We start from the raw sequence: 25028 nt of genomic DNA, 5'->3' as shown, positions 1-25028 counted from the left end.
GATCCAAAATCACCTGCGCCAGCAGATAACTTTATCTTTTTGCACACATGCACATTATTTTGTAAATAAATGACGAAATATTTTTTACCAAACAAAAATTTTTATTTACTTTCCTTGATCATACCTTTAAGGGGAAAAACATTCATTCAATTTTATGCAATAGTTCTTGAGAAAAAAATTATTCAAAATATGCTTTTTTTTGTGTGTTCACAGTGAAATGCCCCCTTAAGTATGTTTTACATAAATGAATTTACACTGCTTTCATAATGAACATCTCCATTCACAAAAGTATCGTGCCTAGAAATAGTATGGAAGAATCTTACAAAATTAATTTTCCACGTTGTTCTCTTTTCTGTTAACAGATACCCTACAGAAACATGAGGCAGAAAGGGTTGAAATGCATCACTCGAATCCATTAAAATTCACACCTCGTTGCGGCATCGGTAACGACAATAACCGATTAGAGTACTCCGTTACCCCACTACTGGATCCCGTGATCATAAATCAGAAATTTTTACTACACATTCGACGTGTACGCATGCATTCCCCACCCTGGCTCTCATTCATGAGGTCTTTCTGTAACAGCTCCACCGACGGCGCAGTTGGTTGCCGTCAGCGCCGTCAGATGGCCGCTTAGTCAAGAGCAACACGTTCAGTCGGCGAGCGAGAGTCGCGAGTGTTTGTTCTCGGTCGGTGGTGGAGCGTCTGTTATCTCTGCGAGAAAGAGCGTTATGTAGAGGCGCGGGAGAGGCAAAAGCGTTACGAGACGCTTTCCATTCTGTGGAATCTCGTCCGACGGACAGATGCGTACGCGACGAGCTATGCGTTACGGGGACGAGTCACTGTGGTGCCACTGAGAAAAAAAAGAACGAGTTGGACCGCGCGCGCGCGGGCGCGGCAAATCGTGCCTCTTTCGTGTTTTCGACATGGCTGGGATATACCGTTATCCGTGAGGAGTTTTTTCTTTTTCTTTTCTTTCCACGGTCTCTCGATGTCCCCCTCGAAGCTCCAGTCGAAGGGTTGATTCCGCGAGTAGCGGGACGAATCAATCAGCGGACGGTACATGGAACTTTACTCGTGGCGAGGGTTACGCTGATCTGGCTAGTGAGGAAGCGGTCCTGCTGCAAGGTTAGGTAAGCTCTTCTACGATCCCGGCTCCCATTTATTTCGCCTCGTGCGGTGCGTTTAACGTCTTCGCGCGGCTCCATTGATTTTTTACCGCGTTTTCCGTCCGGATTCGCTACCTGTCAGATCCTCGATACGTCGTTTCGTCGTTTGTTGTCCTGTCCAGGCCGGAGCCAGGCTCGCGTATGCACCAGCACAGAACAAAGGCGTAACCTATTACTTTCCCGGCTGTTATCGAATACAACAAAGATTGGTATTTAGGAAAACTCGAGTTCACGGGTTTCCCCAATTCTCGGTCTTCTCGGCCTAGAGTCTAAACTTAAGAAAAATCTGGTTACGAGATAAGGTAGGGGGTGCAGCGTACCCACGTATGCTAGGCTTTGTTTTGCTTTGCATCCCACGAGTGATTGCTCTCAAAATTCGGAGAGAGTGTATACATTAGATGAAAATTAGAGAAGTGTACGTTTGGGTACGTTTTAAACTAACATCGACTGAGTTCTCTAGCTGTTTTTTTATGTGTTCGTTGCTCGGTACGCTGGGACCCATGCGTGTATCTTTGGGGAACACAGGTGAATGGGAGATTGTTGTGTGAAACTCGTAACAACGCGAGTTCACTGGGACGATTACTTTCGAAGAATTTACTTGTGAAAACGTGTGTAAGCGTGCGTCGTAGCCGACTAGCCGGCTCTGGTTCGACAGTGTGACACATCTGCGTACCTTTAAAGGTTTAAAGGCTGCGACGAATCGATGTTTAAATCCGGAGCGATTACCGCTCATCCGATTGGAGTCTTATAGGAGAGTTTTACGTCATTGTTGTTCTACCGTTACCTGTATAATTGTGAACACATGTTAATTGTTAGCTGTAGAAATTAATTCTGTAGGCTGGGGCTTATTGTTAGGTAACCAGGAGAACTTAGAAGGTTGGTACTTTAAGGTAAAAAAAACCGGAGTAAATATTTCTACTTAAATAAATACCAAACGATTGAATATAAACAGAATTTATTTCTACTCCTAATAATACGTCATTAACACGTCGATCGCCATGTCACCCATATATGGGTGAAAGTGATTTTCACTCAAGAACTAGAAAGATTAATTCTGAAAATTAGACGTCATAGGAGATGAATCTAAATGAAGTTCTTGAATTTTGATGTAATTACAAAACTAAATACTACGATAAATGTTTCATTACCTAGACTCTGATAGTCTAAATAATATTTAATCTTAGCAGAAATTTTCAAGAATATTCGTTTGGCAGGTAACCTGTTAATCTATATTTGTGAATTTCAATTTCCAAATGATCATTGATGTTTTCAATGAAATTTGATTGCATTTCGATTCCATCTATCAATAATAGTGCCTCTACTACAAATAACGAAAACGAAAATCGATGAAAAGAGAATTTGTAACGATAACAAAATCACGCGAATGAGATTTATGAATTATTGAACCGTACCGATACATAATATAAATCTGTCGATAATTATAGCGCATTCAGGATTTTTGAATAGAACTCCGATGAATTGGAAATTTTGTCATACTTGGCAACGTCATTCGTCGAACTGCTAACGCGACCAATTATTCCAGAGTGGCCACATTTCATTTTTCATTTAGCTGAATCGGAATTGTAATTCTCCCATTGTTAGCGTTCCTATTCAATCTTCGCAAATGTAATTTTTCTCGAATAGTGAACGTTATATGTATGTATCCCTCTTCGAAACGTTGAAAACGGAATCTTGTTAGGTAATCGCCAATTCAGAATGATTATTACGTTCTTCGAAGCTCGTGTAATGAAAAATTTAAAATCGTGTCCGCAACCGTTTTCAACGTAAGCTGCTGCATCAACGTTTTTCATTATCTGATTAATGAACGCGCAGCCCTAACCCGCCAGCCGTTAATTTAATTTGGATGCACGTGAAATCTGGGTTAGTTCCAGATTAGAATCGGATTAAAATTAAGAGAGACCATTCGTCACCTACTCAGCGAATTTTTTACTTCGAAAACGTTCGAGTTGTTAATTTTAACGATTTCAAAATGAAACTATCGATGTTTAGATGAATTTACTTAAGCATTCTAACCGTAAGGGATTATTTTCATAGTATTAAAGTTATTACCTTCGCCTAGGGTTGTTTCTGAAGAGAACTACGCTTGTAGTTGAAAACGTTTAGAGATAATGGTCCACTGACCGTTCAACATGAAAAAGATAGATGGATTTGCACCATTTTCATGATGAACGGCTCGTACATTACTCGCAGGATTGCTCCGCTAATTTGTACATCGGCAACACTGGTTTCGAATTTAATTCCGTGTCATCATTTAACGATAATTTACGAGGGATCCTCTCCAGTGAAAATTGAAGCACATCAAACTAGTTTGAAATTATCCACTGAGTGGTGTATGATATATCTACAGTAATAATATTATCTTTATTCTTTAACCTCTCGTAATTTCCACATAATATCGTAATCTTAATTTTCATGACCTCCTTTTCAAACAAAAGAATCTCTTTACTTTATTCTTTACACAGACCTGTAAAACTAACAATTTCTTGAGTGGTGTAAGAAATTTCGTACATGAAGATTTTGATTACTTTATAGTGTTTTAACGTGTTACTAGCATGCTAAGGTTTAGAGTCGTATTTATAGTATCCTTTTCGTAGCAGAGAAGATGGCTTCTACACTTATAATTACTAGAGTTGGGACTCGTTCGAATTAGAAAACGTACAGCGATGACTAATGTTTGCACATTTCGACTGTTTCGAGGAAGTACCTACTATGATAAGACACGATAATTGATAAGTTGGAACCCTGATTAATTCACAGCATTTCCTGAACTTGAAGCAATTGATCTCATTACAGATAGAATATAAAATTTATTTGCAATATCGTCTCTAACTCGTTTTGCACAAAAATTGCCGGCGATACACGCTTTGCACGTGCAGTGCGTAGGAACAAGGAAGCTGCACGATGATTTGTACAATTAATGGACCTTACATGTACGTATCGTTCAAGGTTTCGGGGGCAATGAAATAGACCGCGGTATTTGAAGAACGTGGGCTGCAGTTATTAAACGCGTGGGAGAATAATAAAGACTTTCGACGAACAAGTAAACGATATACCACGGTTCGTTGTTTGTTATCGCTGTTGCGCAAACAACGATAAATCTAACGTCCATCTGGACCAATAGTCGAGAAAAGTATTATTATACAAAGTCGTATTTTTTGGGTGATTCCATTCTAACAGTGATTGTTAATCTCTTGTACTATTTACTCCCACTGGTTATACATTAACATTGTAATCACAAAATTTTTGTATTAATACGATCCTCCTGAACGTATTTCATCGCTTTTTTTTTTGTGTAATATAACTTGCAGTCCAGAGAAAACTTACAATATATCACTTAAATGTCAGTACCGTGTTATGTCCATTTCTAGAATTTATCTATAAATTCATTATTTTCTTTGTCGCAATAAACGATTCAAACCAATTAATCCATAAAACTTAATGTAAATAATCAAACTTAAAAAAAGTGACAAATTTTTTTTCAATATATTAATTCAACATTGAATTTTGGCTTAATAACGTTTGTCCTTAGATTTAAGCGGATTTTTTTAATTTGAATTTGTACGACTCGTGCGCCATCTACCTCGAGATTAATAAAACAACTAGTTAACCTTATTGAAAGTACATTAAAAGTGTAATGTTTAAAAACATAACACTGTTGAAATTGTGCAACAAGTTTGTGTCATTTTAAAAGTCACTTTTCAAAAAGGTATGTCATAAACTGACTTGTCAGTACCGTGGTACTGGTAAATTTAGTTAATTATTGATTAGTTAATTTTTTATCATAAGTAATGAACTTTTGTACTTATTACTAACTTAAATAATACCGTAATCGGATATTATCAAATTCATAACCAAATAATTACAGTTGCTAATTGAATTTAAAATGTCAGTACCGTGTAAAAAAATAGTATAAATATATTTAATTAGTAATACAATTATTTTTATTATTAATTATAATTTTTTCATGGCAGATGATTTTAATACTTCGTACAAGAAAATCATAATATCGAATATTGATGCAATATTACCAAATAATTTCATGCCTTTCGTAGGTACTATGAAAGTACATCAATACTCGTGGAATAAATTACAGCATAATTGTATTTTATTCAATTCATTAAGTTGCTTTGATTGTTCTAATGAAAATTCATGTAAACACTTTTTTATGGGAAGAATTCATTACTCTTCAAACGACAAAGTTGGAAATATAAACAAGAGATTGATGCAAAAAATAAAAAAATCAAAGGATTCATCGCAAAAAGTTAAAAAATCGCCGAAGTTGACTCAAACTCTAAAAAGTCTTCAAAAAGATGTTGCTAGTGATTATTCAACAAAAACTCAGACTGTACCACTACGTAGAAGCTCAAAAATTCAAAAAATGCTGTGATGAAAACCAAAAACTATATTTAAGTTAATTTGTTTTTCGTAAATCGTAAGTATGTGTTAGATCTCAGTTGATTAATATTTTATATAAATTATAATGTATTATTATTTGTTAAAAATGAGTTACTATTTATTATTGAAGTGTTAAATAATTATAATAAAAGAGTTTTATAATGTTATAATACAATTTGTAAATAAATTTAATCATTTTTCCAAAGAATATCTACTAAATTTATTTTATGTCGGTACCGTGGCAAGAAAAATTTGAAATTTGATTCTTATTCTCGATATTTTAAAGTTGTAGCAAAATCCTTCCGGACTTTCATTTTTACAATAAAATAGAGTAATAATATGCATGCAATATGCATACAAAAAATTTAATTATAAAATTGAAACATTTTCAATCAAAAAAGTAGCAGTTAGAACAGAATCACCCATTTATCGTCGAGGCGGTATATCATTTGGATGATGTTTTAATAGCTTTAAATTGTGTATCATCTCATCGACCATTGATTTATTATTGTAATTTCTTTCGCAGCGATTCGACGTGTTGCCAAATCAGAAATTTTCGCTCGATTCCTATGTTGTTTGAGAAAAAGTTATTATCATGGACGAAAGAGATAAGTTTATCATCACTGTGATCATTTCACCGTAGGGACGTATCGATTTAAAGCATGTTTAGAGATATGAGTTGTTTGCTTTGAGATCGAGCCCTAATCGATCGCAAAAGATTGCAAGAGGTATCCCCGTCAACGATAAGACTTTTATTTTTACAAAAATCTCATTGCTTGATGCTACACTAGCAGAACTTGATTTACAGTCCAATTCATACTATCCCAGATATTTAATTAGTGGACGTAATCTTTGCATAGCATTCGAGTAACGTTTATCCGAATTGTATAATACAGAGAACTGCGACACGTAGTCTCATCTCTATTAAAAATCTCTCCGTACACGGTACACGAAGCACGTGCAAGGTCTCGGTTGTTTGTTTTTCCTGGCTGAAGTCACGCGTACTACAAGGGAATTATCTTTTTCAATTACTATAATTTTATACGCTTTGTTTCGTCGCGCGCTACCATTAAAATAATTACAATTCCACGCTCATGTCGCCCTTTTCGCTATTATTCCGTTTCGAGGACTCGCGTAACACGAGTTCAGGTTCGTGACAATGTTCGTACGTCTTCTATTGTCTTTCACGATATCGCTGGCTGTTTCGCGAAACGAGCACACGCTCATCGTATCAGTTATATGTTCAGGGAAAATTGAAATATGTAACTCGAATGTCCGTCACGTTTCCAGTTGGTCGACAACCAGCCTTCATCGTGCACACGAAATACGTACATTTTTCAAATGAAGCATTCACGTAGTATAGAAATTTAATTTACTGTCTTCCTCGTTCATAAAAACGATATTACGAACGCTGCGACGAATATTGTTTAAATCGTCTGCACTGATTGCTCGCATCTGGTTTCGCGGAACAAAAGGACCGAAAGCAAGGTATTTAGGGCGCCCTCCAGAATATTACAGAAATCTGGCACGCTACGTTGATTCCTCTCGAAAAAAACGAATCGAAAATGTAGAACGAATTTTTTCCATGCGAGGCTTCGTTTTCGAGAGAATCGACGTTGAATACGCGCGGAGCACTCTAGTTAAGTGCGCGTATCCCAAACACTTTTGGCATCGATTCTCTCGAAAACGGAGGCTCGTACAAAGAAACTTTATTGCGCACTTTCGGTTCGTTTTTTCACAGAGAATCTGCCTTGCACAGGTTATTTCAAGTTTTCGAGATTTAAGGACGTAGAACGCAGATTTCAGCGATGATGTTCAGGTGAAAAATTGCTCAGTTTCAGTGTTTCGCTCGAAAAGGTGCGTTGTCATGGTGGACGCATTTTCAAACGAGGACGGACAAGTGCAAAGTGCATATTGCACCCACGCGTAGTCCCCTTAACTGAAAATATCCCATTAAGCGTAAAGAGAGGAAACGGGGGTAACGGGACGGAAGTCTTTGAAAAGCCAGACGGGGTTTCTTCTTTCTTCGGTAAGCCGTAAATCCGATGACGTTGTAAAAACATACCGATTATCCTGTCGACTGGCAGTCAACTCGGATAATAACTCGAACGGTGGCACCGTTAAGAGACAAGGCCAATTAATCGAAACACGCCACGGTGATGTTTATAATGACTCGGGAGCTAAATGAGCGCGAACGAAGGCGGTGCGACGCGGCCCTCGATTGACATTATGCCCGCGAGTGCATGGATGTTACGTGTTTACCTTGGAGCTACCTTTTTAACTCTTAGATTAAGCGAACCTAACGAATTATTAACGAAATAACATGGAATCCTAAACCTTATCCAGTCGTCTTTATTTCATATTTCCTTTACCTTGGCCATTATTATTTGTTTAGTGTCGTCGTTATTTTCGATGATAGGCAAAAATTGCGTCTTTCAGTCCATTTTAAAATAATAATTATCATGATTAATAGTCTGCTTTTTCTGAGTTACTTTATTTCCCAGTTTTCACGGCCGACAACGTTAGTTTTGTTATCGAACTCGAACGTACTCGAAGAAGAGAGATTTGAACATTCGAACAATTTTATTTTATATGGAATACCTCACTTTATTACTTTACAATTCTCCTTGAAATATGTCAATTATGAAAGTTTGTTAGGAGATATTTCACTCGGTGATCTAGTTTTCGTTACCCCGGAAATCGCTAAACCATTTACGCGGATCGTTGAAAAAGTTTCCACCCCCTTTTCTCCAGCAGAAGAGGTGGAAAATTATTATACGGCGGTACAAAACTTTTCTACTTTCGATTACGAAGTTCCGCGAGCTTCGAGGCGAAATAACGTGCCTCCTTGTAAATAGTCTCGTTGCGTAAATCTTACGTCTCCTGCGAAGAATTTTATTTTATAAACTCGAGGGGTCACGAAAGTTCTTTTCTATCCAAGTCGAAGTAACGACAAAGGTTATCTAATCCCGTTCAATTAATCACGAATCAAATTTATATCTTGTACACTCGCACGAGTGAAAAGAGGATTAACAACTCCTCTGTAATCTAATTAATGTTAAGTGTACCAATTTAAACACGCGATAAGTTATATTTGTTTTTCAATCGCATTAAATTTTTATGGTGTTATCAAGTTTCGCTATTTGTTAAATATATTTTCGTTATCTACGCCTATGGATAATTGGCTGACAACAAAAGCACAGCCTTATCGCTGACGCTCATGAGAAGATTAGACAAGAAAATATATGTTTCGTATGATAGAAATTGAACCGACGATTATTGTAATCCTCATGCTAACGTTGCGTATTACACGATAACTCGATTATCTCCTCTGTGTTTGTTGGTCGTTTCTCTAAATGAATAAATAGCGTTGAATTATCGCAAAAGAAGGATAAAATTCCAAATTGACCGACGAGCCTGTAATCAACGACGTTAAAGTATCGATTTACATGCTCGTAACTGTAATTGTAACGAGCTACTTATGCTCATATTGATACGCCTTGTCTGAAATATTTCTGGACTCGAGTCTTCAAACGAAAATATAAACTAAATTTTTCTAGCTACCAATCTACCTAATGTATGTCTAATAATATTTCCTCTTGTGTTGCTTCAGGGGCTGCGAACGTTCGCACCAAATAATTGCAGCCATTACTTGATGGTAGACGAATTTGCGACACTCGATTAGTTTCGCAAACGACTCTAAATGAAACTGTAATTCAGGCCTCTCCAAAGTGCTCTCTTTAAGCTGGTCAACGACGCAGTCAAGGACCACTAAAATGGCCTTTGCATGTCGAAGGTTAAGATTAGTTATTTTCTTCGTCTAAATGTTTCGAATAACGAATAAAAGATAGCTAAATTAAATAGGTTACTTGTTCAACAATCAAATTACGTTCGTGGTTGAGCGAATAACAATCATTAAATCAGAGTTTCTGTTCATTCAATATACGAATTAAATTCTGTTTTTAGTGCAGATAGCTAAAGACACGGGAATTCATTTCGAGAGGTGTAAAAATATCAGCGGGAATTTACAGCGTTGAAGTAGTCACTAATTCTGGCTCTTTATTTACACAAATTTACATTGCCGTGCAAAAGAAATTGTTCAATATTAGCAGATTCACTAGGGGCCACGAGGTACGTGGTTAACATGTTTATCGCAGATCGTATTTTTCATTTATGATTATCTTTGAAGGTCTTTGAAAGCCACTTATTGTTAATCACTTGAACGATCGATATAAATATTCCGTCGATAACACAGTCGCCAATTAAGCCCTCGATGATTAATAACAAACATGGTACACATTTGTAATGCAAAATTTCAGTCCATGGCCTCTTAGAATACAGCTTACCATAAATTTCATTCGTTATCAATTTTATCCTCATATTTTTTTTTTTTTTTTTTTTTTTTTAATGTGGTTGTGTTCTCCCAAGGAAAGCTCTATTTTCACCATTTTCCTATACAGAACTCCAATTCATTTGCCTAAACAGTTTCTTTTTTTTTTATTTGCAAGCACCCGTTCTCGAAAGGTTAAGCAGGGACTAGAATATAGAAGATGAAGCATCGGTCGATGAAGCTCTTGCTTCGTTCAACTTCTCCAGAGAACCGAAGTCAAGAATTAGAACCAATCCCAACATTGTTCCTGCTCCCTCGGCCCTCCTCCATCGTTTCAGACGTTCGTCGGAGCGTAAGAAACGCGTGGAGCGCAACCACCAAAGGGAATCAACCGTAATCGATTCGAAGAATCGTAAAATTCACTGCTTCCCTGATTAGAAGCTAGGCGTGGCCTTCGATTAGACGTAACCATTGGCGTCCAACTTTAAAGCTGCCTCGTAAGACGGCAAACCCTCGTCGGCTGCGGACGTTTCTTGCTCCGTGGACTCGTTGCACTCCGTGGATATCACAGGCGAAGTCGCGAGCCCTAGAAGCGTGGACACCATGGAAGGAATTATGGTACCAGGTGTGTCAGGACCGTCCAACTTTTTGTCGATGCTGACGGGCAGACTCTTAGGATCGAAGATGAGGCTGTCGTAGGTCGGTGGTGGTCCTGGTCGAGGGCTGGGGGTCACGGGACACGAGGGAGCTCCGTATGTACTCTCGTCCACGTATCCTTCCGTGGCTGATTGTCTCTCGCAGCACTAAAGACAGAAGAATTTCATTAACGCTTTATAGCTCACTGGTACTCATTGTTACCACTAAGGAAAGGGCGGGAATTTTGTATTTTTAAGTTTCTACGCTTATCCACAAAAAAAGAGAAAAAAATGCCCAAGGAGTTCTGCTCTATAATTCGTTGAAAGGATTAAATCACGCGCGAGGATTCAGTGGAAGGCTGATTGTAAGTGGACATCGATTTGGACCTTCTTAGGTTGATTGTTTGAAAGAAAGTTATTACCAGAAACATTGCTCAATTTTATGAAAAGGCCTACAGTCTAATGTTTGTACAACGCTGTGCCGAAGAAGAAGAAACATCAATCTGAAAGAGTAAAAGAAGATTGTCAGATTACTATGCCTTACAGAGGACAAGCATAAGCCTGAAGAAGAAAAAGATTTTCAACTTGACGTTTTGCTCTTCACTGTGTTTTATTCAGGAAGATCAGTCTGAAAAATATTTTCAGATTGATTGTTTCCTGTAATGTTTTATGAATGAGAGTCGGATGGCAGAGACGGAACGTTTAAAAGATATTTATAGTCAACCTTTTACCGCAAGCATGGTCGTTCATGGATCGATGAAGTATACTGTGGCAGTTTTAATAGACATCTAAATTTGTTCCTCTATTTTAATAACATTTGTACAAGGTATTAACAATCAGACACGGTAATTAAGAATCATTTACGTAGACATTTACTATGTACTGATTATCCAGGAGTTAAGTACCTATATATCGATCACTCAGATCGAGATGTCGATGACGTCCACACAGTGATAATTTGAACACGATCGTTGAGACTTTGACCATTCGAAATCTAATTTGCTTGTACGTTAACGTCCCCTGATCGCAGAACTCTCAGTGATTCTTACTTAATCGCGCAGTGAAAAGGTTTTAAAATGGACGGTTGGAGCTGGATCGTTATACGCTGAAGTTTTCTAAATTACACGGCCACGCGCTAGTCCACCGATACCCTTAGGAGAAACTGGAACGCCTCTTCGATCGGTAAGAAATATGCCAAGCCCGAGCGAAGTGTGAAAGGAGGCTCTCCGATCGCTAGTCCTACTAATTTTACGCGAAACCGCAAACGATTTCACCGCAATTGGTGGCGTTGTTGTGTACACAGGCGAACCAGTTACGTTTTACATCGTTGCGTTCGCATTTTACGTTCGTTACGCGTTGAACCATGGAAATTGATATATGTCAGATGAACCGTTGGCAAACTGGTTTCGCGACGTTCGCAAAACAAACATAGTAATTCGAGTTTATTTTTCGTTGTTCGAACGAGTGACTTAGGTAGTCTCGGATAGTTACTAGTAATGGGAGCTATAACGCATCAAGTCCGTCGAGTATATGTAGGTCTCGAACAAGCTCGATGCTCTTTTCATATTTCTTTTCAAGATTTCAAGCCAGTCTCATAAAAGTCTAAATTAAATGACAGTCTTGATGTTTCCATATAAATGATTCATTATAAATGTACACACGTGTAAAATTTATTCATGTACGTATTTATAATAAGACATTTATTTGGAAATAAATCTATAATTTAATTTAGACAAATTTCTTCAATAAACATAGACGGTATCGAGTCTGACTGTATACAGAGTGAGTCTTTTAACATAACGACCTCAAATAATTCGTAAGGTATTCGTTGCACGACAAAATGTTTCAAACAAAAGTTGCATTTGTTGAGATTTGCTGTATCTTAACGAAACAATTCATACGTTAGCTGCGACACTTGTACTATAAAATTATCCTTTATTTTGACCGAAGTATGTATTCAAATCTGAGAAAAAAATTCTCGAATTTTCGCTAGGATAACAGTACACACTTATGTGGCTCCCAAGCAAAAACTACAGGAGGAAAAGGTTAGGGAGGGAAAAAAACGAGCAATTAGTCGCGACGATGCGTGAATTATTGCCCACTAAGGTGGTTGACTCACTGTAGCGTGGGCTTCCGTTGTGAACACTTCGAGGCTGTGGACGTCCGATTCTGTCCTCCAGTATTGTGGGTACTCTTGCGGTCGGTTCTTCCGCATGCTCTTGTGGCAACAGTAACACATAAGGGCGACGACCATAATCACGCCGCTGAGCATCGCTCTGAAAAACAGAGTTCGTAGGAAGATCTAGAGCATAGGTGAGAGAACGTCGACCGGGGCGTATATTTAGCGCGCATCAACCGCGGCCAAGACGCTCCACGTTATATTAAGGCTCAGTCTGCCGTGTTATCAAGCTTGCAAAACGCGATACGTCCGCTGGTTTCTACCTGGACAGAGTGAGTCGCCGTAAATTCGATGCTTTGCCCCCGCGATTGCTCTACTCGATATCTTTTATTTATCAGTCGTGAAAAAATGGAGCAGTTCTATATCGTGGCATTAAAATATTTAGTAGCCGGAGTACTACCAGTGTTAAGTGTCGAAAATTCACGTTTCTTAAATGTTGAAGCCAAAAGATAAATATTATTAGAAAAAATTCTGAAGTCCTAAGTCTAGGGCTGCGAGTGTGCAGTGTTGAAACTTGATATTTTCTAAACGCAGATCCCAACGTTGCATCGCCCAAAGAAAAATATTGATCCATTTCTAGAACTATCTTCTACAAATTACGTGTTTTAGAAAGTTCGAGTGCCCCTTCGAAAACGTTTGGAATAAAATTGAACCTACACCCTAGCGTGTCGACGCTGTGGTTTCGAGTATTAAAGTTTGACTTTCTTTTTACACGTTGTTTCCAGTATCGTACCGTTCGAGGACAATATCATCCTGTTCGTTGAGCGTTTCTTTGCGAAATGTGGAATACAAAAAGGTGGCGTGACCTCGGGGAATTTCGCGGGAAGGAAAGAATGCGTCGGCGGATTTATAGTTTGTCCAGGTAATTGTTGCGCTTCGAGCTTGGCACGAAGACAGGCGAACCGATGATTTGTAGTTGTTATTTACGACGCCGTTTCTATTAAAGGTTTACGGTTACCGTAGTATAGTTGTTCCCGTGATTATTGCGGTGACGGGTTCGCATCCTGTTCAACCTTTTTCAACCCGCGAGTGTCACTAAAGATCTCGAACCTAAGGGAATTATTTGAGAAAGAATTTAAAATGTTTGCAAATATCTTTGTATTACATAACTTCAATGTTATTCGAATAGTTCTCCCTCTTTTTGTTTGCCTTTGTTCTATTTCTCACTTGAATACTGTTTCTACTATCGCTTGAAACCATTTAGTTTCTTTCATCTTCCCCTGTAACATTAACAAAATAAATCTCCAAACGGTTCGAGAATTCTTTTCGTGCGATGCATTGTGCTATGTTTTGATCTGTTTTATGGAGTTTTATTGTTGTGTTGTGTTTGAGTGTTCCTCGAGTTCTGTTAGAGGTATGAAAAATTGAAGTTACACGGGTATTGATTGTAAAAGATTTACTGCGATTAGAAAATAAAGTACATAACAGGTTTTACTCGGTGTGCCGGGGAGAAAGATGCGTTCGTTCAGCTGTTTTACATAGCTATCGATCTATCCGTTTATCAACCCAAGATGACCACGAAACACACGGTCTCTCGACCATCGAAAGATAGCTAACGCCAAGATTGAAAAATAATTTCTCACACTAAAGCGAAGAGTCGATGATAAAAACATTAAACAAACAAGTTCCTCGGTGATTTACCTTCTTTTATTCTTTTAGCGTAACTGCGAGCTACGCTGTGTTGCTTGTATAGTAACATTTTTTGTGTTAGTCTTTCGTATTTAGGATAAGTTATGGAAGTTTGAGGAGACCTGCCGCCCCGAGCGAGGCCCTTATGCTAATCGAGTTTGAAAGGCACTGATCTTTACTCTGTAAACACCGTCTATGCCACCGAAAGGAGGCTAAACATCTTGCCGGATGTTATCTTTTCTTTGCTCCGTCCGTGAGATCTGCGAGGATATTCTGTGGAATGTAATTAAGGGAAGAAACATCGGCAGTGTTCGGTGGCTCACCCTGTACACTCGCGAGGAAGTTGAAAGACTACAGAAGAAACTTCTTTCGACCTTAGAATGCCACACAGGGCTACACTCAGCGTGGAGTCCATTCCTTTCACTCGTGTATTCAAATTCGATCTTCATCGTTCTCACGTTAAAAAGAACTTGTTAGTTTTTGTATCGAAGCGTGACGTTCTAAGGCTAATCCAATTCGAATGGATTCCAATCGCTGCTCGCAGCGATATCGGATATCTGTTATGAATAGCGGCTACTCACCCACCGAGAAAAATGTTAACATTCCCATGCAAATCCGTCTCAAAGTGGCTCGTCTTGCTAGCTGCACCGCTAGCCGTGGTGGTGACATTGTATCCTGGCAAGATGGCCACGTCCTCTGAAACGTTCGTTGCGTTCCGTTTGTTGGCAGAATTGACCTCGATAGCGGCCAACACAGCCATTCTCCGGAACGTGGACCTAGAATTGTCATTTTCAGCGTTTACAAAGATTCACAATCGACCATAACTCGCTACCTACTGGCTGGAACTATAAAGATCGACTCCAACAAAGAGGACCTTTGTGGCACCTGGGATTTTGTTGGAGGAATGGCTAGAAATGGCGAATGGTGACATTTTGTGAAATATTTTCTTTCGTGAGGCTTTCTAATTCATATTGAGAACATGAGAACAATATCTCTGGATTCAATTATAATTCAGTATCCAAATACTCACGTACAGTGACTTTAAAATGTTGAAATATCAAATTATTCACCTGACCCCAGGCTTGATACAATTCTAAAAGGGTTCGAACGCGAAATGTTCCTAGGGCACCGAGGACAACTCGGAAAAGTAGCGACCAGGGACCTTTTCGAGACTTGTAGTTTATCGATCACATCCTGTACGGTGAATTCAACCTTAAAGCTTCGCGCGAAGCCACCCCTTACCTTTTGGTCCGTGGATTCGGGCCGGGGGACATTTTCAAACGCCGAAGGAAAGCTTGACACCGTATTCTATATCCTGGATGTCTCCCCAGCGAATTTGCATCGAATTATTCGATCTTCAATCCCCCAGGGTTTCCACGGTCGAAATGCTCGCTGCGGTCGCATGCCTCCACCTGCGGAATTTTAATTTTCGCTTTTAGCCTTTGATCTCTACTTTCGCGTCCTCGACGCCATTAGTCAGCATCTTCTCCTGACGTTCGAACGATTCACAAAGCAGATTACTTCTTAGCAGTTTGCTTTCAAATTATTCATCGTTTTCGCGCGAGCTATCATCGAAAGCCAGCGTTTTATATTTTAGAAAATAATTGAAATAAAGTCTCGTATAGTTGGCTGGAGTAGATGTAATATGCAAAGTGGGTAAATAGATGCGAGTGAATGTAGCCAGATCGAGGAAACCTGATACAGACTCGTGCACCGCGCGACAGAAGAAATTTCTATTGGCGCGAAGTGAATGGAGGCTTCGAGCGAATGCAAAGAATTTCATGGATATTAAAATACGCTGTACGTCCTAGTTTCATTCGCGTGTCTTCGGTGGGAAACGATCTTGAATGTATGCATTATTAACTCCTTGACGTGCTATTAAAATAGTACCGGTAGTACGCTATCAGGATTTTGTTCATCTTCAGTTTCTTCCAAGTACATATTTTTTAAATATTTATACTACAAGTTGCTATTTCCTATTAGCTCAGATACCTGTTTTCTAATAGCTACTTGTAGTTAATATTTACTTTCTAATATTTCGCAAAACACTCAAAAGTTTGCTGTATAACGATGAAAGATGTCGTAAAAATATTGCACGCATGGTATTTATGGTGGATGATCGAGCGAAAACAGCTTCTTTATACCACGCTAGTTTCTACGCCATTTGTTGCGGCCTTCACGGGCACACGATCGATTTATGCTGAGCTTACTCAATTGATGAAACTTTTACCCTAATAGCAAATGTTATGAAAGTTGGCAGCTTGCCTCTATCAATGTTAAACAGACAGTGTTTAACGATTACACAAGTTATTCCTCGCAATTTTAAGTTCTGGATTGTTTTCTCTCTGTCGAACGAAAACATTCGGTTGATTTCTAATCACCTCATCCAAACGCACTGTCTAAATAATCGTATGGATAAAGTACGAGCGTGAAACAATTACCGGTATAACAATTTTTCCAGCGTTTATTGGACGTTTTATTGAACGACCACGTTACGCGAATAGACAATTCTCCAATTATTAATATCACTGTAAAGTATTTCTTTCGTCCTTGGCATTCGACGTCCTCTTTTGTGCCGTGCTTGAGAGATATGCATAAATATGGCATTGCAAATAAGAGAAACACACAGAGCTTGAATATTTCACAAAGAACGTACGTTACTTTTATTCGTTATTTATTGTATCGAATAAATTATTTTCCGTCCCCGTCTTTGATCCCTGGCCAGGATCGATGAACAGGACACTTTAGCACATTTCTGGAGGAACAGTATACTCCTAAACCGTCGGTCCCTCTAGGCTAGATCACTCAGTAGAATCCAGGTCGCAATCCACGTCGTTGCGGACGGAGCCTAAAACGAGTGTTCTCCAGAGCGAACCACAGTCCAGGATATATATTGTTCTGCGAATCCCACGATTCGACGTTTCACGTTTCACGTTTTACGGTGCCGATTCCAGCGAAAGAACTCATTTATCGAATTGTGTCACGGTGTTCCGCGCGATTGCAAATGGGAATGCGGCATTATTTACGGTGGCGAGTGTAAGTGTGCAGACGGGCATTATTCTTATCTAGACAAACACTTCGGATAACCGAACGAAAAAAGTAAAAAGTGAGGAATTGTTTGTCATTTATATATTTCATTTATCTCCGAACAGGAATCGGGGTCGAAACGTAGAAAGGACAACGAACATAAAATCGAGGAAAAGAAATTTCGCTCGCTTTCTCGTACTTAATAATAGCTTTCCGTTTAAAAGTAGAACAAGGCTCGATACAGAGTAACCTAAACTGCAAACATTGTACAAAATTGGACTACATCGATTATCGCTAAATAAACATTCAGACGAAGAATAATTCTCTCAAAACATATACTTTGAAAAGAAAAGAGAAGTACAACGAATACCTACCCTTATGGATTGATTAGGCGCGTATAGATTCGAATGAAATTTTGTTCATTTTTCGAGCGTTCCCACGATTTTTTCAAAAGAAATCCACTGGTGTCACGTGGTCCTGTTCGTCCTTCGTCGATCGCAGCGACGTAAAAAAATCGGAGGGATCGCGTCGCGACGCGAAAAACCCTCGAAACCCTCGATCCGCTCCGGCAACCGTTTCGTTTGAAACTATTACGGCCGGTCATATTATGCGCGTTGCCTGGCTACGCCACGCGATCCCAGTCGACGCGACGTTACCGTCGGCGCACGCCGCGAAGCGTCGCGACGCCTACCAGGACGAGGCGGTAGGACGTCTACGGCTGACGTGGAACTAGGACGAAGCGAGACGAACAGGGCCAAGGTGCAGCTAGGGTGAAAGGGTTGGACTGGACTCTATGGCGTCACTCCTGTGCCACGATTCACAATTTATTTATTTTTTTTCGATAATTAACGAAGCTTAATTTTGATCAGAAGTCATAATAGAATTTATTGAAACGAGTAGACTATGGATTTTATGCGTTAGCACCTTCTACAGCGAAAATCGGTTGCGTAGGTGTCGCGTGGTTATCCCTACCACTTAGTATTGTTGGCTTAGAAGCTAGAGTGCTTTCATTTGCAAGGTGGGGTGCATACGGTTATTAAAGGGGTCGAAAACGGTCGAAGGACAATAAAAATCGATCCTTTACGACGCCCTTAACGAGTTTCTGCCCTGCACCTTGGAAATTTGGAACGACAGGCTTATTAATTAAATTCTAGTTACCCTATAGGAGATTCCCTATGTGAATATTATTCCACTAGCCTCTCCGATCGAATTTCACCTCCCCTGTTTCATAAGTGTCACTGTCCCATTCAATTCCAGTGACACTTACGCACAATCCACTGTACCACTGTTAAGTAATCTAACAAAGACCGTATATTACCGTCGAGTAAAAGTGTTTTGTCAACGTAGGTCGATAAATCAATGTCCTAGAATTAATTTCGCATCAACAGCTTTTAATTAGGCATTCCACGTGTATCGAGCCAACTACGCGTTTCGAAATTAAGGCCGCCAGGCAGCAGTGATCATCTGAAGATTTTTGAAACAGGGAACTCGCGGAAGCTTTTCACTTGAAGCAGACGGCTTATTATCGCGATACACGCTGGAGCTCGCGAGACACGCGTTACGTGACTCACGCTCGGGAACGGCGCTTTTGTGCAATTAGGTCTCGCGACCCCTCAAGGCGTGTCGCACAATACGCTGGTTACGAAAGTAATTCGCGGTTTTTGGCCAGACGGTTGACGAAGAACAAAGAGATGGAAAGATTCATCGAGTTTCGCAATTCCTTTTTTGTGGTCATCGCGACGAGACAAATACTTGCAAGCCTTGTGGTCTACTTACATTCGCGCAAGAAACGATTCCAGTCCAAAAATCTGAATCCAAAGAATTCCCTGTATCGTCAGTTTTCGAGATCCTTTTCCAGATAGAGTACATCGGAATATACATATTCCATGTATGTTTCGATAGCAATTTGACAAAGAACAATAAATCCTTGCAAACGCAAGTTTCGAGTAGCCTCCCTCAGACTGGAATGCTCTGAACAATCATACTTCGAACTTGAATTACTACCGAAGCACAGTGATCGATACGTATTACTGTTTTTCATATAACGTGCCTTATGATCATAAAGTATTCAACTTTCGTAATCGTTTAGTCGATACTGGCATCGTGTTGGCCCCAAATTGGAGCCATGCATCAGGTTACTCAAAATGTGTATCTGGGTAACAGTTTCACGCGTTTCCGTTTTTACTGCTCAATTTTTCATCCCCCTGCGTCCCGAGGGTACGCCACGCGTCGCGGCGGCCGTGTTCGCATAAAATTACCGCGAAACTTCCGCTTGTCCTTCGAGCCAATCTGTCGTACAGGTTGTCCCAATCGATTCGCGGCCTACGGTTGTTCGTTAACACGAAAACTTCAGTCTATCGATACGCAATAGTGGTCGGGACGAGTTAGTCTCGGTTGGTTAGAGCCAAACTACGGAACAGGTCGCTTTCCGTTCGTGGTCGATGCCTGTAGTTTCGAGACACGGCTACCTGCTACCACCTAGATCGAGCAATGTCATCCACTTCGACTCCTTCCTGTTCTACCACTCCGACAGGTAATTTTCCTTTGGAAATAGGGACTATCAACCCTTTGCACCAGGAGGTCACCTCTAGCGAGAACAAATTATTTGTTTGTGGAACTTTTAAGGGGTAGTCGCAGTCAGGAAAATGAAAACGGACACTTTCTTGTGTGTTTTTTTTTAAGGTATTAAATAATAATTTTTATTCATGAAACGTAAATATATTACAAAGTATGTCTTAAAGAACTATAAAAGAATTTTTGTTTTAAGAAAAGGTTAATTCATTTCGTCATAACAGGCGATGGCGTGGGTGTCCACTTGGTTTGCGGTTAGCAAGATTTCTTCAAACTGATGCACCTGAAAAGAAAACTAAAGGTAGATTTAGAAAATATATTAGACTAACGGGTCCCTGATCGATTTTTTATTTTCTTATATACTTTTCTTTTTATTCTCTATTTAATCACTTAATTTTATAATGAAAATTGAACTTCAACTTCAAATGTACGTCACTTTGTTTTAAATTAATTTTTTCCAAAATCCTTCGATCAGGGACCCGTTAGTCTAATATATTCTCCAAATCTACCTTTATTTTTGTTTTCAGGTATACCAGTTTGGAGAAATCTCCCACCTGTTATGACGAAATGAATTAACCTTCTTTTAAAACAAAAATTTGTTTATAGTTCTTTAAGACATATTTTGTCATATATTTAAATTTCATTAATAAAAATTATTATTTAATACCTTTAAAAAAAACACACACACACAAGAAAGTGTCCGTTTTCTTTTTCCTGACTGCGACTAACCCCTTAAGTCAACTCCGAAGTTTCGTACAGTAATAAAATAAATTAGAGGGGCATAGATACTGCTCGAATAAATTGGCCTCCCTTTTCATTCTCGTAAGCTTCTTTTCAACCGATTGGCACGGATCGAGCATTAGAATTCACCGAGTTTATAGTATTCGTGGTGAGCCATCAGTTCGCTAACGCTGTTAAATACTTAGCGCAGGATGAAGTTCGAATCCCTGTTGAAGCTATCCTGTTTTCAACCTAAACAGATTTAGAAGGATTTGCGGTGTATGGCTTCGTTCATGATACTCGAGAGTGGCGCTGGTAAAATGCCCGGTCTCGTAGAAACCGGGTTTTGTTAAAGAGGGTGTCGTAATATTTTGCTCTGTGTGGCTCTGAATCAACGAAGAAACGAAGAAAACGAAGCAAACTCCTAAAGAGGTGTAAATAGCACGATGCAAGAATGTTAAGAAAATTAACGCAAGTTCGCAGTCTTTTATGCTGTTTGTTTAGGAAGTGATGGAGTGTCTATTTTCATTCTGAAAAAGTCAGTGCAGTGTTTAGTTAACCAGTCAGCTATGGCGCCGCCTTTTGAGAGCGCACTTGAAGCAATTATCGCAATGTCGCTGTTCAAATATTGGATCAAAACGATGGGTTTATTTTATAAAATTGACAATTTTGTTACTGATATTTACTTATTTGGTTAACATAAACATATTTATATTACGTACATATTAAACGAAAAACTAAACTACAGTGAGTGTAGAATGTATTCGTACACCGATCAATTTCCCAAAAAACTTTTGTGTGAAATTGTGGTTTTTTAAATTCTTTTTATATAATCAATGATATTCTACATATTCTTAGAAATCTCTAGAATAGATATAGTATATCCAAACAACAATTACTGCCTTACATAATTTGCGAAATTAACAAGAAAATACGAAAAATTGGTAGAAATGTAGAAGCAATAAGTATTTGTACGATTCTTACGACGAATCATTTACAGTAGAGTTTGTAACATAAACACATTAGTTTATTGCTTTGTACGAATTAGAAAACATTCAATTTTCAGTAAAGTAGTTTTAAAAATGGCTCTAACAGAGAAACGGAAGAAAATCCCACTCCAAATAACATCGACATTTAGGTAATTTAATGCCTAAAAGAGTAGCAGTAATTATAAAATCAAAAGCAAAATTCCACGAAGTATTAATTATTTATAAATTAATGTAAATTTCGTTTTTTTTTTGTGAAGTTTTAAAAATTAAACAGTTGTACGAATACTTATTGCTTCTATATTTCCATCGATTTATGTTTTTTCTTGTTAATTTCGCAACTTATATAAATAACTGTTTTTTTGTTGTACTGTATCCATTCTAGAGATTTCCAAGAGTATATAAAATATCATTGTTTATAAAGAAGAAGTTAATAAATTACAATTTCACATAGTTTTTTTGGAAATTGATCGGTGTACGAATACTTTCTACACCCACTGTAACTAAATTTTACGCATGACGAGTATACAAAATACTGCATTTTCTCCATGACGAGTATACTCGTCCAATGCAGCTGACTGGTTAATTTCGAAATTGCTCGTCATTGAATCTAGCAGGAATAGAGCTGGGAGATTTTCTCCATTTCATGAAATATCCCATCACGAACATTCGATTTACCCATTTCTAGACCTTGACTCCTTCTGTGCTGTCTCTCAAACTCAGCGAGTGGATCCACCTGGCATGAAAGAGGGGGATAGCCCTTGAGCGGACAGTATTTGCTGGCCGTAGCATAACTGAAGTATCATTTCGTCTGTTCCAGGCTCGCCAGGATGGTGGGTAGCGTGCCCAGCGGATGGATGAGGAAAATTCTCCTCTTCCTAGTCCTGCTGACTGGGGTCCTTCTCATCGCCATGTACGCACACGCTCCGCCGCTTGTTTCACTTCAACCCTTCTCGTCGCGACGGTGAGTACATCATTACAACGCGTGCGTGTCCATAAGTGTCTACATTTTGTCCTCTCGTCACCTATTAACTCTTTGCACTCCGATATTTTGATAATTCGAGCGATTAACAGCGTTGAACACAAGTCGCTTCCAAAAATAGAAACTGATCTTCTGACACAAATTTACGAATGCTTAAAATTTGATCCATGGTCCACTAAATATTTCGGTTAGTATAAATGCAAAGGCAAGGTGTCTGGTCACTAGAAATCATAGGGCTGTAATTTAGGGCTGTAGGCCGACTCTTAAGCTAGAGACTCAAGAAACCTCGAGTTGATTCGATTTAAATTCGCTGAAATGGAGTGTTCGTCTGCCCCCTAAGCGCAGTGGCGCCAGCAGAGTGCAAAGAGTTAATCTCAGTTGGACGCCTCGATTGAACCTTAATTCGCCACTGTCCGAGAATCTAATTGATCCGCGATTCCCATCCAACCGACCAAAGAACGCAAGGTTTCGATTGTCTCTCGCCAGTGTCGGTTCCCTCCTCGCCACCTAAACATTCAAAACGTTTCGACCCGCGATCAACTGTTTTATTAGTCACATGTTGAAACTTTTGTTACCGCCATCTTTCTGTTTTCTTTTTCATTTTTTGTTAATTACCTCGCACTTCCGGTGACTCTGTCCGCATCAAAGACTGAAGGAGTTGCAACGAGGCTTGGTTACTTTCCTGGTCGGTAATGAAAGCACGAAGAGACCGGAGGAACGGCTCTACGAGTATCTGGAAGAGCCTAGGTAACGTCTCCCTCGCCGAGGGGTGAACCCATACTTGCTAAACCTTTCTTTGTTCCTGAAATCTCCGCACCACCCTTCATACGCGAACTTATACCCCATGGAACGAAGATTTCTCTCATTCGCTTTTGAACTCGTCTAGGGCACCAGCTCGACGTCTGCTTTCCCCACGGGTCTCCTGCATGTTCAGCGCTGAATTCACTCCTTCTCTGTTTCTCTCCGACGATCTGGCTGACGTTCTTAATTGTCGATCAACGATTGCGAACGAACAAGGAGGGATCTATAAGGTAGCCCACGACGAGGCCACAAGGCTGGCTTTGTTCGTTTGAACATTGTTCGACGATGTTTGACGGGGTGAAGACAGTCAACGACCCGAGATAGACTTGACTGTGTCGGTGGTGGAGATTTTCTACTTTCTCCGTTTTCTGGTTTGTCTAAATATTCCATGGATCGTATCTCAGCGATTGGAACTGATGAGGATGTAATTAAATACAGACATACCCTGAAATCGCGAAGATGAGGATGTTATAAATACTATTGCTCGTTTCCTAAAGATTCTCCATCTTCGTAAATGTTTTTTTTTTACTTGAAATAATTAAAGAATGCAAGCCTCACATAAATTACTTCACTCGAAAATTACTCAACTCCCGTTGCGTAAAAGTTGCACTTGAAACTCACCGAACGAGTTACTTGTGCCAGAGGGATGGGGTAATGCGCCAATAAATTATAACCGGACCGTGATAATATTATTAACGAATCGCGAACGCAAAGAGTCACTTTTCAGAACGATGTATTACTCGAAATTGATTGGATGTATCGCAGTGGCGTAACGAGACTGACGTTACTACTTGCAAATAGCCGTTGCGTCGCATGAATATTTATTAGCTCGATGTTATCTGTTCAATGGCGGTGTATGTTCCACGTTGTTTTACAAAGGCGACTGGGTTACCAGTTTGATCCTCTTCCATTTCCTGTTCGAGCTCTGCTCTCCATCTTCCGAGAAATGTTCCAATCGCTCTGTTTGTGTCTGGTTCAGCGTTTCTTCTGCTCCATTTTCTTGCTATCTCCACATTCGTCGAGAAACAGGAAACGCGTATTACACGAAGAAACCATCGTTCAAGTTAGAATAAATGGCATACGCCTTCAATAGTAATTAGCATCTTTGTTATCTCACGTTCAGCCTGGGTGGGCAAATTTAATTGGTCTAACAACGTATCATCTGAGTAAAAAAAAAGAAAAATCGTTAGGTAAATGTATGATGATACTGATGCTGAAGTAATTAATGAAGTAATTTCGTAAAACCGCTCTGTTAGGGTTTTCTGGCTTTACCAATTTTTCTCCTCTCTTCTCGCAGTATTTAATCTAGTCTGGCAACAGGTTACTCTCCTCAATTTATTCTTTCGACGATAAAGCATTCAGTATATTAGCTCCACACCCTTTCTAGCGCGTGCTTCCTTCTCCGTCCACCAATAACTTACACTCAACTCGCTGCGTCTGTTCATTATGTATATAAACATTTTTAATTACAGTTTGTGTACAGCTTTTGTATGCCGCCCACTGTTCTCCCTACTCTTACTAATTTATCATCGCGAATTGTCAAAAGCCGACGGGAAAGAAATCGAAAATAATCATGGAGTGGC

The 25028-nt window shown here is 39.3% G+C and overlaps 2 protein-coding genes across 9 annotated transcripts in view; one reads left to right on the top strand and one right to left on the bottom strand.

The window, feature by feature from the left end:
* Positions 1-986: 986 nt before the first annotated feature.
* Positions 987-25028, top strand: part of LOC128874352 (probable beta-hexosaminidase fdl) — a 31399-nt gene continuing 7357 nt past the window's right edge. The window contains exons 1-4 of one of the 6 annotated variants that reach the window (XM_054119022.1): positions 1009-1133; positions 13455-13591; positions 22483-22626; positions 23293-23391. In XM_054119022.1, the coding sequence (XP_053974997.1) occupies positions 13509-13591; positions 22483-22626; positions 23293-23391 (326 nt within the window). In that variant the 5' untranslated portion in view covers positions 1009-1133; positions 13455-13508. Of the gene's footprint in view, positions 1134-13454; positions 13592-21001; positions 21152-22482; positions 22627-23292; positions 23392-25028 lie in introns of those variants that run through there. The other 5 variants (XM_054119025.1, XM_054119028.1, XM_054119027.1 and 2 more) reach the window with 5 other exon arrangements.
* LOC128874354 (uncharacterized) lies at positions 9967-22479 on the bottom strand. 3 transcript variants are annotated; one of them, XM_054119032.1, is made up of 5 exons: positions 22341-22479; positions 15601-15770; positions 14940-15134; positions 12670-12826; positions 9967-10718 (listed from the first exon to the last, which is right to left on the bottom strand). In XM_054119032.1, exons 2-5 carry the CDS (start codon positions 15630-15632, stop codon positions 10374-10376), a joined length of 729 nt encoding a protein of 242 aa, XP_053975007.1. In that variant the 5' UTR covers positions 15633-15770; positions 22341-22479; the 3' UTR covers positions 9967-10373. The 3 variants fall into 3 exon arrangements, with proteins under 3 accessions (XP_053975007.1, XP_053975008.1, XP_053975006.1); XM_054119033.1 differs by lacking the exon at positions 22341-22479 and adding an exon at positions 19162-19180; XM_054119031.1 differs by lacking the exon at positions 22341-22479 and adding an exon at positions 17760-18147.

Source organism: Hylaeus volcanicus, chromosome 3, assembly GCF_026283585.1.
Source record: "Hylaeus volcanicus isolate JK05 chromosome 3, UHH_iyHylVolc1.0_haploid, whole genome shotgun sequence".
NCBI lineage: Eukaryota > Metazoa > Arthropoda > Insecta > Hymenoptera > Colletidae > Hylaeus > Hylaeus volcanicus.
The sequence above is the reverse complement of the archived record's forward strand: the minus strand, read 5'-3'. Positions and strand labels throughout refer to the sequence as shown.

Bases quoted from the DNA above. Each gene is read 5' to 3' on its own strand.
- LOC128874354 (XM_054119032.1), bottom strand. From the start codon at position 15,632: ATGTCCCCCGGCCCGAATCCACGGACCAAAAG. The intron at 15,135-15,600 runs GTAAGGGGTGGC...TGACAATTCTAG, and splicing joins CCGAATCCACGGACCAAAAG to GTCCACGTTCCGGAGAATGG. The intron at 10,719-12,669 runs GTGAGTCAACCA...TTCTGTCTTTAG, and splicing joins CAACGGAAGCCCACGCTACA to TGCTGCGAGAGACAATCAGC.